Below are 15679 nucleotides of genomic sequence, written 5' to 3'. Positions count from 1 at the left end.
AGAATGCAGTGTAGACATATGGGTGCCTGGAGTTTTAAAGGAAAAATACTCAGACTCACAGTGGAGTTTAAGACCCCCTTCACTGCCTCTCTAACTCGGTTGGGGTGACTGGAGCCAGTGAGGAATTACCAACCCTGTGGCTCTCTCTGCATCTCAAGCCCCAGAGCTGAGCTTCCTTGTTTACTTATTTAGAGCCCAGCAGAGGAAGTGGTAAAGGAAACTAGCTGAGTCGTTTTCTGAGAAGAGACCATATTTGTTCGCAGAGGAAGCCGTTGCTTTCTGGGATCTGGCTACAGCAGAAAAGACATTAGCTCCAACAAGGGTGTTCCGCAGGGTAGCTGAGAGTTGGAAGAGCCAAGAACACCTCCGAGCGCTGGATTTGAGCTTCTCTGCGCATGGGTGCAGCGCCCATGCTTAGCTTGTGAGCTTCCTCCCGGGAGAGCAGCCATGGCACTGAGGAATGTGCCCTTTCGCTCAGAGGTCCTAAGCTGGGACCCCAACAGCCTTGCTGACTATTTCAAGAAGGTGAGCCTTGCTCTTGTGTGAGTGGTCATGCTGGTAGTCCGTTGGTGGGCTGAACTGAGGCTTGAAGATGGATTTGGGGCAGAATGTGGGAGGTGTATAAGATAGCAATGAAACTAACCCTATGGCAACCTTACTGGGTGAGTGCCATATAGACCGCTGAGTTTTTCTGGCAATGCATTCTGGAGAGAAGGGTGGGAGCAGGAGCCCTCAAATGAGTATGTGCCTATTACGTGCTAGGGTTTGAATTCGGTGCTTCACAGGCACTGTCCCATTTAACACTCCTTACTATCTTGTGAGGTCAGTGTTGTTATCCTCTCGGCTCAGCTGCAAAATCAGCTCAGGGAAGCGAAATGGTCCAAAGCCCTAGGGACTACAGGTTATAGAGGCAAGATTCAAGTCACACCTATCTGGTTTTAAAGTCCATGCTCTGAGACACAGAGGACTGTTGTAACTGCTAATGAGATCCAGGCTACTTATTAGAAAGAACAGACGTGGTGTCCTGGAGGCAGGAGAAAGAACAAGCAGGGTGCGAGGGCTGGATAGAGGACTATGATGAGCAGTACCAGAATGGCATTTGGGCTTTCACTACTCACGACCCTGCGGGGGTCCTCAAGCTCTCGCCTGGGGCAGAGTCTCCTTGGAGCTTTTTGAGAGTCTTATAAAGCAGGCCAGATAACTGATATGAGCCCCAATTTATAGTTATGAAAACTGAGGCCCCTAGAGGGGAAGAGGCTTGTGGCAGTGCTGGGAGCAGAGTGTTGCTGTCTTATCTTCTGGACTTGGAGGAAAGGTTGAAGGATCCCTGTGCTTGGTCATTGGCAGGAGGGGACCACACATCTGCTTAGGCAGATCTGAGGCCACATGACTTACTTAGGGTCTGTCTACCCTGACCATGGGGCAAGATGCCTTGTGAGAGACATTTGAGCTTCTAACACCCCCATCCCTACAGGCTGGCATCAGATTCTGTTGATATTCCAGACTGTCACAAAGATGAGATTATAAAACTAAGGGTGTAGAAGTCATCTAATTCAACTTCCTGTTTTTCCTGGGGAAACTGAGATTCAAGGGGACATATAGCCAAACCTGGGGTCTGCACAGTTCCATGGTATTTACAGTCACAGCTGTCCTCCAACCTAAAGAAGAAAATGCAAACATGTTGAACTAGGTGCAGTGTGGTAGGGGCACAGCTCACAAATCCTGTTTTTTGCCGTATTTTGTGCTTTTTATTTCTGCTATTTTCCTTCTGCAAGGTCATAATAAACTTAGGTTTCAGCAAACATTGTTGCACAACTGGTTTTTGAAGGATGTTTCTAAATACCTTTCTCAAACATAGACCAAATAAGATAAGGCAACAAGGTATAATTTGTTAAGAGGGAAACAAGTGGCATGCTGCCTCAGTAAAGGAAAAAGAAAGGAATTGAGAATTATGAAGAGAAAGACTTGGGACAGGTTGATAGGCACAGAGAGGCCAAACTTTCAAGTGTGACCAGGAGAATTATACAATCCAGCTGAACAACAGAGAATCTATGCCTAAACTTCCTGTCAGTACCCGGAGATGGACCATTGGTCAGGAATGGTACAGGAAGATCTCTCTGCCTGAGCTCAGGGAAGCGAGAGTTTTCTTCCTGGAGATCTCAGACCCCAGGACAAATCTACAACACCCAGGCAGGTTCCTTCTCCTGGCATAAATGAACTGAGGGCAGAAACTAGGAGACTGAGGCGAATCTGTGATCCTGGGAGGCCTAGTCCCTCCACAGACTGAGATAGAACCCCTTCAGTTTCTGAGAACCTCAACCCCCTGAAAGAAAATGCCAAATTAATGAACCACAGAGTCATTCGGGAATGGATCTTAGCCATCAAACATGACATGTAAAGGAATGATCTGCAGGTGCAAATTCTACCCAAGTAGTGGGGTCAGGCCTCCCTTAGAGACACCTCCCGACTCAGCTCTGGAGTCGGACACACCTTGGCCTGGCTCTACCACCTCCTAGCTTGGTGAGTTTTCTGTAGTTCTTTGCCTCTCTGTGCCTCAACTTCCTCATCAGTGAAATAGAGACATGGACAGTAACAACACAATGGGATGGTTGTCAGGATTGAAGGAAATGATGTGTGCAAGGCACTCAGCAGACAGATGGGTACTAATGCATGTTCCATCTGCCCTTTTTCCTTCTCTATTCTGGCTCCTAGCTGGGGACACCCATGCAAACTGGTGGGACTTTGTGTCTTCTTGTCTCTGACATGTGTAATTGGTCCTGTGTCTGGAATATAAGCTCCTGAGGACTGAGACCATGTTGTATATTTGTTCAATCTCTCCAATTCCTTTTGACTTGTAGGAGAGCATTCTTGAGTCATGCAGTGGAGAGGCATTGACTCAGAGCTGTGTGTCCTAATCCCAAATGGGATCCCAGCTGATACCTAGCTCTCTGTGTGAACTTAGACCAGTCCCTTCCCCTCTAGAGGCCTCAGCCTTCCTAACTACAAATCCAGGTAACTTTTCTGGACCAGTGTCTGCCAAAGCTTGACACCACAGGCTAATCATCTAGGGTGCTTCTTAAAAATACAGATTTGAGGTCCACAAGGCCAGGTCTTGCTGGAGCAGAATCAGATGCCTAGGTCCCAGTCTGCAGGGCTCTCTGCTGATCTAGACACAAAGTTAGCACTCTGCAAAATCATCTGATTTATCTGATAATGATGACAGTGAGAATGATGCATTAAAGGCAGTTGACTCTTCCCAGAATCATTTACCCCCCGCTGCCTGTAGATAAAGGGGGTACCAGGGCTCCATAGATGGGGCGTGCTTTCAATATCAGCTTCTTAGTCAGCTTTCTGAGTGTGATATCAATTCCACTCCTCCAAGCCAAGACTTCACAACAATTGTATTTATTCTTTGGATTTGTCAGCTGTAAGATAAAAATATGGTTTAAAATTTGCTCCAAAAGAAGGCTGCTACAAACCATGAGGCCCACCCTTGTGAGCAGAACCTAGGATCCCTAAAGAGAAACATTTAACCTTAAATGCTCCAGCCCGAAGCAGCAAGCTGAGAGATATTTCAAATGTGAACATTCATGCAGCTGAGGACAAGCTGAAACCAGCACTTCATATGATTGCTGATTGGTTTAGGAAAATAACCAAGATCTTAAAAATGCTCGTTCCTATGGATTCTATATAACTTAACTTCTGAGACTCTGACTTAAACAATTTGTCTCAAAGAGGGAGAAAAAAGTTTTGCAAAATAGTATCCATAATGGTCTTTATTTTGATCAGGATAATGTGCTGAAAACAAATGAAGCTGCATTTTCTTTTGCTCACTTTACTCACTGTATATAAGTTATACCATTATTAAAAGGGGAACGTTTCTGACGGAGACATTAAAGCCTGTTCTGAAACCTGACTGTCACCTAAAATCCATGGAACCTCATGCAAGTTACTTGACTCTCTGTGCCTCTCATTCCCATCTGCAAAACGTGAGGGTTAAATGACTGGAGACTGGTTTGACTACTCGGGACAGTGCCTGCCATACAGAAAGCTTTCAGTAATTGTTAGCCGTTTTAATCATCATTATTGAAACGGCCGTTTGGTAAACAATCTAAATGTTCAGCAATAACGAATGATTAAATAATGTCGTGGTCATTAAAATAATGTTTAAATTGAGTTTGCATAGCACTAGGCAGTGTTTATATTATCCTTTTAGGTAACTTAAGAGAAAAGAGTCAGGATAATGAGATTGAATATAAATTATAAACTCAATTACTTTTAGAAACCTGCTAGGGAGAAAGCATCGAAAGAAACACCTAGGTTGTCTCTGGGCGTGGAGACGATGGATGGTCTTTCTTTTCTTCTTTCAGCTCCGCTCTACCTTCCTGAGGAGCATAGGGGCAGAGCTCCGCATGCCTTGAAGGCAGTTTTTCTGGAAGGGTTGGCCCCGAAGCCTTAGGGCAAGGCAATTTCTCCATTTCAGGCAGTCCCAAGGGGGTAGTGAAAGCAAGGCTGAGGTGGAGACTGGGCCCTCTGTTAGCCAAGGCAGTGCAGCGGGGAGCCTGGCTAGCCACAACTACCGCAAAGTGCTAAGTTTCTGGGGCAGACAAGGGAGGGAGAGGAACCAATGGTGTGAGCCTGCCTGTCACTAACAACGCCTTCCCCTTCTCTCTGCAGCTGAACTACAAGGACTGTGAGAAGGCAGTGAAGAAGTACCACATCGATGGGGCTCGCTTCTTGGTAAGCTCTGGCTAGTCCAACACACTGAAACCAAGGCTGTTCCGCACTTTCCCCCACGGCTGCAGGGCCAGCTGCTCTACCCTGTCCCTGGGGACACCCCTGGTCAATGCCTGTCTTTAGGATCGCCACATAGCCCTTTGCCTTCTCCAGAAATTTGGTAGGGCCCCCTCTCTCCTCACCCCTCAGGATCCTACCATCCAGAACCCCTCTCTGATCTTTCACATACACTTTAAGGAGGAATCCAAGTACAGTAAAACAATAATCTGGAAAATCTATTTAAATGCCATTCCATCCTTTGAGAAGCCCGAGGGGGAGAAGGACCACATGAGAGAACAGAAGCTTCTCGCTTCCCATTTCTCACTCTGGAGCACATACTCATGAGTGGAATAAAGGGTGGCATCACCCTCATTGTTTCAGTCCCTTCCTTCTTTCTCACTATCACATTCATAAATTCATAAAGCTGATTCTGTATCGAACACACGTGTGATATGGCTGTCTTCACCATATTAGACTTCAAAAAGCTTGAAGTCTGAGACCAAGGTGCAGGTGTGTATTAAAGACCAAGCCTTTAAAGAGAAAAGGATGCAGCTCTAATGGTGGAGACAGAGGTGCTAGGTTGTGGTCAGGGAGGTGGTTTGAGCATTTTCCTTGAAATGACACCTTTGCCCATGGGTTAAGAGAGACCCTGACTGCACCAATCCATCCTTTCTGGGAACTTTGCTTTATTCTTTGAAAATGACATGGAAACAAGACTTCCAGGGTCTCATGGGGGTAGGTGCTCCTAATTTAAATTCAGAGTGAGGAGAGTAAGCTAAGTCGTGTCTTCCTATAAGACGTCAGTAAGGGAACTTGACCATGAGACTTCAGGCCAGTTGGATGAAACCAGAGAGATCAGAGGCTCCAACTTGCCCACAGGGAACACCAATCCATTTCTTACATTACATCTCTGCTACCAACCTTGTCTTGAATTCCTGCAGTGACGGTGCACTCACCACCACCCACAGTCATCTGCCCCTTTCTAGGCAGCTCTCAAGTCTTATGCTGAAACTAACCTGTGCTCCTGTTGGTTCAAATTTTGGTTCCAGGTGTGGTATAAGACATGTTCATTCACTGTCCACCTAAATCATTCATTCATTTGCCATTCATTCACTTGACAAGCAGTTTCCCAAGCTACCTTTACATATGGAGAGCATTATAGGTGGTGGGGATAGAGAAATGGTTAAGATATGATTTTTGCCTTCTAGAAGCTTGTGTTATAGCAGAAAGATATGTTCAGAAACGGTTCCAACTGCCTCATTTGCAGATGAGGAAACGCATGCAGAGCTGTGATGTGATTTGTTCTATGTCACAGACCTAGTAATTGAACTAAAACATACACTTAATTTAGTCTAATATCATTTGAGGTTTTAACAATATTATTGATTCATGTTGAGATCTGAGTCAGTAGAATTCCTGAAGTCTTAGTGCCATTCTTGCAAATTACTGCTAAACCCAAATAGTTCACTCTGGTGCTATTAGCAGTGAGAACAGAGACTTAAGTTGAATGGAAAGAGAGGAAGACATCTTTGAGGATGGTGCCTGCGAGGTCCCATTGCCTGGGTCACCTTGAGCAACCACTTTTCCTCTCTGAGCCTGCCTTCCTCCCTACCCTGTTGACGGAGCTCGTTGGACTGAGTCATGGTGGATGACGTCTCCTCCCGGCTCTGTGATTCCCCACAACACTCCAGGTGTGAGTGTCAGGTCTGGTAGCACAGGGTTGTCTGAGAGATAGTATCTGGGCAGCTATGTTTCCTCTGCTCCAATCAGTCCTCTATCAGTTCTTCAGAAAATGTGACACATTCTGTTCATCATGTGAAGAGGAGAAAGTGGAAAGTAGGGTGATAGGCACCAGAAGAAAGGAAGCAGAATGCAGTGCCTGCCCCAGCATCTGGAGGATGTAAAGGCAGCTTCTGCTGAAACCCCAGGTGCTCTGGGTACAGTTTGGGATTCTTTAGCTAAGCTCTAATTTCTCATCTATCATTCCTTCCAGCTCTGTAATATCCAGGGCCATTCTGCTATTGAAGGCAAAAGTGAAAGGCTCTAGTTTTCCTTCCTTCCTTCCTTCCTTCCTTCCTTCCTTCCTTCCCTCCTTCCTTCCTTCCCTCCTTCCTTCCTTCCTTCCCCCCTCCCTTGCCCTCCCCTCTTCCCTTACCTCCTTTCCCTTCCTTCCCTTCCCTTTCTTCTCCCTCCCCCCTTCTTTTCCTCCTTTCTTCTCTCCCTCCCTCCTCTCTCTCTTTCTTTTTCTCTCTTTCCTTCTTCCTCTTCCTTCTCTCTCTCCTTCTTTCTTTCCTTCTCTTTCTTTCCTTCTCTAATTTCCTTCCTTCTCTCCCTCTCTCTTTCTTTCTTTCTCTTTCTTTCTTTGTTTCTTGCTTGCTTGCTTTGGCGGCCACTGAAAAGGATAGAACCTTATCTGGTGGAAAATGGGAGTGCTATGCTTCTAGAAGGTATAAAAAGAAGAGAAAAGAAGTTGGAGACCTGTGTCAGTGGGGAAGGCATGCTAGCCCATGTCACAGAAACCTGACCACAGTGGCTTACCCAAATAAGAGTCGGTCTGTTTCGAGTAATAGGAAATGTATAGGTGAGTGCTTGGGGATGGTGAAGGAAGTTATCAAGAACCCAGGCTTCATTTAACCTATGGAAAAAAGCCTGTGGCTTCTGTCCTAATGGTTGTGAGTCGGCCACTTCACCTCTAGGCATCATTATCTCCATGGTACGCAGGGAGAAGGGGAGAAAGACAAAGAGGAGAAGGTGTATGGTGAATGGTAAATGCATGCTCCTTTTTTTTCCAGAAAAGTAGTAACTTTTCTGGAAGCTCCATCCAGCAGACTTCAGTTATATCTTACTGACCACAGCAGAGTCATGTGACCTCCACCATCTGCAAGGGAGTCTGGGGAGTTAAATATTTTGAACAAGCACATTTACTGCCCTGAATGAAATCCAGGACCTGTCAGTGGGGAAAAAAGGGAGAGTGGGTATTGGATAGGCAAGCAGCTGTGTCTGGCATATTGCCTTTCCCACCAGGGCCCAGTCTGTGGCTTTCCTCTTTCTGTACCCCTCTTCTCAACAGGCACAGCATATAATCATATTCCCACAAAGCCACAAATCGAAACTCCAAAATTATCATCCAAGTAACCCAGAGTTTGCTGAAGGCTTTTGGAAGAGGTGGAGGCTAGGATTACATAGGGTTACATCATGTAGCAAAACTCTCCAGAAATTCTGTTTCAACATCTCTTATCCCTGTTTTGTCCCTGTTTTGAATGTCTTCCTCTTTCCTAACACCCTGCTCCTCTGTGTCTCCAGCCATGCTCATGTCCACCTCCTCCTCCACAGCCTTCCTGAAATTCCCTCAGCTTACGCCCTCCTCTCAGCAGAGCAGAAGCTGGTGGCGGTGGCCAGCTGCTCGGTGCTCAGCTGTCGCCCCTCTGGCACCCCTTAGGAAGCCTTCAACTCCTTGTGCCACAATCAAAACATGAGTCTTGGTACCTCCCTGAGTGGAGGTAGTTGAGGAGCAGGGAGATGCTGCTGCTCAGTGATGAAAAAAAGAAAGAAGAAAGAAGGAAAGAAAGAAAGAAAGAGAAAGAAAGAAAGAAAGAAAGAAAGAAAGAGAAAGAAAGAGAAAGAAAGAGGAAAGAAAGAAAGAGAAAGAAAGAGGAAAGAAAGAAAGAGAAAGAAAGATAAGAAAAGAAAGAAAGAGAAAGAAAGATAAAAGAAAGAAGAAAGAGAGAGAGAGAGAAGGGAGAAGTTAAGAAGCTTGACCAGAAGCCTGTTGCCCTCAGGACTTCTGGCTGACCCCCTTCACCAGCCCTGCCTCGCGTGGTCTGATCAGTGTCTGGATCAGAAACCGTGCCTATGAGCTGAATCAGAGGGATCCAGCGAACACGTTGCAAAGATGCCTGGCCCCAACCTCTGTGCCAGCTCAGTGCCCAGATCTTTCCAATGGTCAGAGAACCTGACAAGCAGCTCCCAGTACAGACAAGGAAAAGAAGCAAAAACACTAAACTCCAAGACTCACCCAGACCCCTGCTGCTTCCCCCCCAGGAGTAGTAATTCTTCATCTTACTCCTTCATTTCTCAGTCACACACTGTGCCAAAGCACATCACATACATCATCCTACTCAGTCCTCACAACCCTGATAGGTAGGTGTCATTATCATTATTATGGTCCTCATTTTGCAGATAAGGAAATTGAGGTTCAGAGAGGCAAAGTGTGTGTCCTAAATGAGACAGCTGCTAAGTGGATGAACCAAGATTCAAACCCAGCCCATCTGATTCCAGAGCTCCCGCCCTAACCACCCAGCCCCTTGGCCTTAATTAGAATGGTGGTGGAACCCTTTGTTGGCTCATCACTGGTTCTATGGAAAGCATGCCCAGTCTCTTTTCTATTCCCAATTCTGACATGTGCGCCTCTCCTCCTCCCTTCCAGATGCCTCCTTTCACCCTTCCCTCCATCCTCCCCTCTAACATAGACCACGGGGGCCCTCAAAAGGATCAGACATGGCAGGATGGAGGTTTGCAGGAAGAAAATAGACTGTGGATGCCATGGAGTGGAGTTCCAGCCCCAGCTCATCCCCCACAAGCAGAAATCCCCTTGACATCCCAAGCCTCGGCTTTCTTACCTGCAAAATGAGAATGCTGGTAACTCTTGCATCACAGAGTTGATGTGAGGTTTCACTAAGGTGTTAAGAGGTGGAGGCCCAGAGTTAGTTCTTGGCAAATATGAATTTCTTTCTCCTCTCCTTTCCAATTCCCTCAGGAAAGCCTTTTATGTTATCCCCAATATCTTGAGAATTCTACCAATAACCCTGGTGAAAGAAGTTCTCCAGGGTGTGATGTTGGTAAAAGAGCCACAGACTCTTCCAGGCTGGCTTCTTGGCAGCTGACATTGTGGAGACTGAGGGGGACCTGAGGTCTGGGGTGTAGGGAAGAAGCTACAACATGGCCAAATGCAGCTCACAAAACGAGTCGTTTGGTTTCACAGATCGAGCTCTCACAGTGTTTAAGTCAAAATTATTTGCCAACATTTGGAATGCAGAGCATTTCATATAAAATCCAGATTTAAGGATTCCCTTTGAAAAAGCAGATCCAGCAACACCAGGCCCACAGGCTTTCAGGCAAAACCCCTAGAGGCTGTCCACTTAGGGAGGGTGGGTGGGCAGGGTGTTTCTCCTCCATTTGCCACAGTCCCCACCACTCCCTATATTATTTCACATATCATTCTTCCTCTCCCACTCACAGCCCTTTCTGTGGGTTTTAACCTGCCTGCCCTGTGTGTCTTCATTTCAGAACCTGACAGAAAATGACATCCAGAAGTTCCCCAAGCTCCGGGTGCCGTAAGTACTCCTCCAACTCTATGGGTGATTTGGGGAACAAAGGTGGGAATGGGGAGTAGTGTGAGTGGGGGCTGGGTCAGTTCTATATCACTGTTGACTTGAAATAAGAAACCAAGTAGAAAGGACAAGGGCAAGGGCAGGATGTGGGGAACAGAAGTTACATGAAGAGCTGGAAAACAGAAGTCACAGATCCAGCCCAGCTGATGACCTGGATGCTCTTGCCAAAGACAAACCCAACTCTGGTCCGTGTTTTCATTTCCTCTCTTCTCATGGGGTGCTTGGGCCTGTGAAAATTGCACCAGAGTCAAGGTTTCATCATGGCATCATCATTGACTCCGTGATGGCTTGAGTTTGCTTGACCTCCATTTCTCACACAGTAAAATGAGAGTTGAACCAGATGACGGCAATGGACATGATTATGTGTTGATACTGAGTGCTTGGGAATGGCTTCCAGGGCTGTAATGTTGAGAAGAATCCTGAGGAAAGGGAGCTGTGATTGATTATTCATGTCTGCCATGGGTGCTGAAATGGGAAGTTGCAGTATACATGTCATGCCATGTATTTTCCATCCCTCTAGTAAAGGTCTCACGTACTCAAATACCTACAGGAGCCAGGCAGGTGCTATAAATGTGTAAAATTGGCCAGATTGAAAACACAAAGCTCTGTTGTTTTATGTTTTGTTTTATCATATTGGAAAAAATAGTGGTAAATATTCTGTATAAAGCAATAGTTCTCCATTATAAGAAATATAATACCACAGTTATTATATGATGAAAAAAGTAACCACCACAAAGCCTCATTGTTGGTGAAACAATTGGGAATGGTGGGGATTATGGCAAATCAGATATCATATGCTCCATTCAAAGAGTGCAGCAGCTCTCGGCTCCAGCCAATGTGGATCCAACAATGTCCAGTCTTCAAACTTATCAAGAGTAACTAGAAATATGGGTTTCATATAATATATCTCAATTTTTAAACATTGGCTCAAATGTTTCAAATATTGTGCATGCCACAGTAAACACACCTAAGGGCTACATATAGCCTGTTTGTTGCCAGTTTTAGTTCTCTATTCTGGACATTCTATGAGGACCCTTCTCTTACTTTAAGGGTCTCAGAGCTCATCATAATAAAAGGGAAGTAGATTAAAGTAGTAGAAGGTGGGACAGTCTCATGAATAGGTAGGAATGCTGGCAGCTCAATTAAGGAGAATATTTTTAGCATGACTATCAGGTTTCCCTTGTGTGGAAGGGGGAAGGAAAAGAGAGGAATAAGGATTTGCTTTTGGTGCTGTCTATCTCCAGGGACACATGTCGTTGAAGATGGCTTGATCTTTCTAAGGATATCCTCTAACCACATGTGGCTACTTCAATTTAAATTAAATTTAAAATTCATTCTCATGAGGCACTGGCCACATTTTAATAGCTACATGTAGCTGGTGACTACTATGCTGGAGAGTGCAGGTACAGAACATTTCCATGATTGCAGAAATGTAATGCTGTAGAGATAAACCGTAGTTCTTTGCAAAAGAGGGACCTTTACATACAGGGGTCAGAATTGGTGGCTGGTGGGCCAGTCCCAGGCTGCAGATGTGTTAAGTTTGGTACCCACTGTGCTTTGAAATCAGGAAAACTTTCACAAAATCCAGCCTCTTTAGAAACAAGTGAAAGATGTGGCAACTGAGGGCTTATATTCTGCTGTAGCAATAGTCAGCTGGATCTGATGTCTGCTGCCCTATTTAGTTGAGATTTGTGCTCCTCAGTTTACCATGGCCCCACCATTCCCTGAGGGATCAGCCTAAGGTAGGTCAATCATTTATATCATATTATGGGAATTTTGTCTTTCTGAACACGATGAAGTCAGAGGGATTAGACTTACTTTCCCACCTGAAATAACCAAATAACCCAGCAAAATATATGAAGTAAAAATTTTCAAGGCATTGGGCATCAGACAACGAGGGATGGGAAACAAGGGCAGTGAAGCCTGTGGTTGCTTGCTGCTTTGAGAATCTCCAGGCCGTGGCACAGGGAACAGGAAACACCGTGCTGGGTCTGGTGGACGACTTCAGTTGAGGAGGCAGCGGAGAGTCCAGGAGCCTAGAGTTCATTCAACAGGTGTCAGAGAGAAGAGAGCTGCATAGAGACAGCATTCTGGAGAGCTTCAGAGGGGCCCCTCTTCAGCAGAGCAGGCACAGGACAGTTCATGCATGAAAGGAGAGATCACCTGTAGCTGGCAAAAGAACTACCCAACAGTATTGGAGGAAACAGTAGCCACTCACAGGGCTGGAGATGGTGACTGTCTCTACCAGCCTGGCTGGAAAACCTGGAGATTCACAGTCTTTGGGTGGAGTGCCTAGAAGGATCATGCCTTAGTAGTGGGGAATAATTAACCCGAATCTAAAAATTCTTCTGGTCCTGCCTAGAAAACCTTAAAAGCAAGACTCAGCAGAAAGAAACTGCTTCTGAGTAGCTTAACTGCATCTCAGAACAAAATTTGAAACTATTTATAGAAATGCAAAAATGTTCACTACCCAATCAAATAAAATTTACATTAGACATCTAATCAGAGACTAACAGGCATGCAAAGAAGCAGGAAAATGCAACCCACAACAAGGAGAAAAAGTAAAACATCAAAACTGACCTATAACTGACACAGAGATTAGAATTAGCAGGCAAGGATAATGTTGAGTGTATTTCATGTGTTTTAAAAGTTAAATTTGGACATAGAAAATTCAAAAAAGAGACCCAAACAGAACTTCTAGAAATCAATACTATAAAATCTGAGACTAGAAATACACTGCTTGGGATTAACAGCAGAAGAAAATAGTAGTAAACATGAAGATGCAGTAATAGAAACTGTCCAAATTGAAACACACCAAGAAAAAAAAATGAATAAAACAAAACACTGAACAGAGCATCGAGGGGCCAGGCACGGTGGCTCACGCTTAAAATCTCAGCACTTTGGGAGGCTGAGGTGGGCTTATCACCTGAGGTCAGGAGTTTGAGACCAGCTGGCCAACATGGCAAAACCCCATCTCTACTAAAAGTACAAAAATTAGCCTGGCGTGGTGGCGGGCACCTGTGGTCCCAGCTACTCAAAAGGCTAAGGCAGGAGAATCACTTGAACCTGGGAGGCAGAGGTTCCAGTGAGCCAAGATCACACTACTGCACTCCAGCCTGGGTGACAGAGCAAGACTCCATCTCAAGAAAAAAAAAAGAGCATCAAGGAACTTTGGGACAATTTCAAGGAGCCAAATATATGTCCAAAGTCCCCAAAGGAGAGGAAAGAATGTGCATGTGAGAGGGGAAGGAGAGACAAGTAAAACACTTGAAGACATGGTGGCTAAAAAGTTTTTCAAACTGGTTGAAAATTATAAACCCACAGATCCAAGAGGCTCAACAAACCCCAAATCTAAGAAACAGGAAGACAGCTAGCCCTGAGGTACATCATAACTAAATTGCTCAAACCCACCAATAAAAAGAAAATCCTAAAAGCAGTCAGAAAAAAGGACACATTACACACAGAGAAGAAAATACATGGGTCACAGCAGGTTTCTCGAAAGCAAAATAGTAAAAGAAAAATATTGTCAATCTAGACTTCGATACTAGGCAAAAGTATCTTTCAAAAATGAAGATGCAGTGAAGACTTTTTCAGACACACAAAATCTGAAATGTACTACCACAGATACCTTTTAAAAGTCCTTCAAGCAGAAAGGAAGTGATACCAGATGTTAACCTGGATGCATGCATAGGAATGAAGAGTGCCAGAAATGGTAACTATGTAGGTCTATGTATGTACGTGGCCCTTGAGGGCATTTGAGTTTGCATCTTATGGTCTGTATACAAAATTCATAGTTCAATAATACTTTATTCATTGAGTGAACCGGTACTAAGTAACTACAATGTGTCAGGCCTCTGTTAAAATCACTCAGGCTACAAAGATATGGGACAGAATCTTCATTCTCAGGACACTCTCAGTCTAAAGGGAGGAGAGATAGACAAGCAAAGCAATTATACTACAATGACAGCAGTGCAATCGCACATGCATGCCCAGGTTCAAGGGTTCATAGGAAGGCAGCAGTAATTTTCCCACAGTATTCAGGGCAGACAAGGGGAAGGGACCCAAATTAAATCTTGAAATAGGAAGGATGGATTGTAGGACATTCTAGAAATGGGGAGGTATTACAGAGGCAGCACCCAGTGTGCCTGGTGGAACGGCCAGTGGGGCAGAGCGGCTGGGGCATATACCTGGGGGAGTGGAAAGCAAAGAGGCCGAAGTGACTGGTTAGGAGGTGTGTGCCACAACTTACAAAGGTCCCGTGAGCCATTCTCAGGAGCCAGAGAGTGTTAGTGTAGTGGGCGTCAGGGTAAATTTGTGTCTTATCTCTGTCCAGGGCATGTAAGTGATAATTTGAAGGAGAGCCCAGCTGGGGACATGGGACCAAGTTAGTTGGTGATGACCAAGATCCCACTAATAATAAGCTAGGAGCTTTTCCTAGGGCTGTATCTATGAAGATGGGGGATGGAGGATATTTAATCAGAACAGTGGAAGGACAGAGATAAAGAAGGCACTTCCAGCTTGCAAGACTCTTTTTCGTCTTAAGGCTAAGTTCAACTGCTGTCTTCTGGCTTTTTTGAGAGCCTGAAGAAGGTGGTAGGGGTTGATTCTCCGTGAAAGGGAGAATTATAAACATGTTGTGAATGGGTTGGGGTGGGATATTTCTTTAGCTCTCTGAAAACTGAAACAAAAACTTGGCCTGTGTTGTAATCCCCTCCTCCAATGTGTTTGAATGTGCACCCTAGAATAACTATGAGGCCTGCCCATAGAACGTGAAGGGTTAGGATGGAGAATGACAGAGAAGATATCAAGGGAAGGTCCAGGCTGACCCGATGAGATGACAGAGAATCACCGTCCCTCTTGGCAGAAATGTGTAACAAGGACCAATTCCAGCTCTACTTCCAATGAGTTATGTGACCTGGGACACATCCCTAGACCACCCTCAGCTTCCTAAACTATAAAAGGAAGGAATGGGTTACCGAGACTATACAAGCTCACTTGTTTAAAATGCTATTATTTTGGGTATAAAAAGGCAGACAGGAGCACTCAGTGAGAAAAAGCACAGGCTCTGAGGTCAGATGCTTGAAATCCAATCCTTCCATTTACAAGCCGTGTGACTTGGGGGCAAATTAGCTCAGCTCTCCGAACCTCAGCTTCCTCATCTATAAAATGGGGATAATGATGGTCAATGGGAAAGTTAGGGGAAATAACAACATGCACTGAATAAGTGTTGGCTATTTTGCTTTAGGTAAAATCTCAATTAGAATAATTTTAACTTTTTAACTATTCTATTTTGCTGGAGAGGAAGGATTAAAGAACAGAGAGTAGGGTTTTGGAGTGCGGGAGATCCAAGCTGACGTTGCCTCCCACCAGCTATGGGACCTTGGAGAAATTATTTCAGCAATTGGAGCCTCAGTTTCCTTGTCTGTAGAAGGGAAAAGAGCTAACTTTCAGAGAGTGGGGGACATTAAAGGAGGCAGCATTCATAAATTGCCTGGTGCTGCCCTTGATACTCA

General features: G+C 45.1%; 1 protein-coding gene across 1 annotated transcript in view; it reads left to right on the top strand.

The window, feature by feature from the left end:
• Window positions 1-219: 219 nt before the first annotated feature.
• The window catches only part of LCP2 (lymphocyte cytosolic protein 2), a 49351-nt gene continuing 33891 nt past the window's right edge, over window positions 220-15679 (top strand). Inside the window, exons 1-3 of the mRNA XM_012461120.3 lie at window positions 220-525; window positions 4678-4740; window positions 10063-10109. Coding sequence (XP_012316543.1) covers window positions 448-525; window positions 4678-4740; window positions 10063-10109 — 188 coding nt within the window. The 5' untranslated portion in view covers window positions 220-447. The remainder of the gene's footprint in view (window positions 526-4677; window positions 4741-10062; window positions 10110-15679) is intronic.

Source organism: Aotus nancymaae, unplaced genomic scaffold, assembly GCF_030222135.1.
Source record: "Aotus nancymaae isolate 86718 unplaced genomic scaffold, 86718_ANA_hifiasm-v0.15.2.pri h1tg000015l_1, whole genome shotgun sequence".
Taxonomy (NCBI): Eukaryota; Metazoa; Chordata; class Mammalia; order Primates; family Aotidae; genus Aotus; species Aotus nancymaae.
The sequence above is the reverse complement of the archived record's forward strand: the minus strand, read 5'-3'. Positions and strand labels throughout refer to the sequence as shown.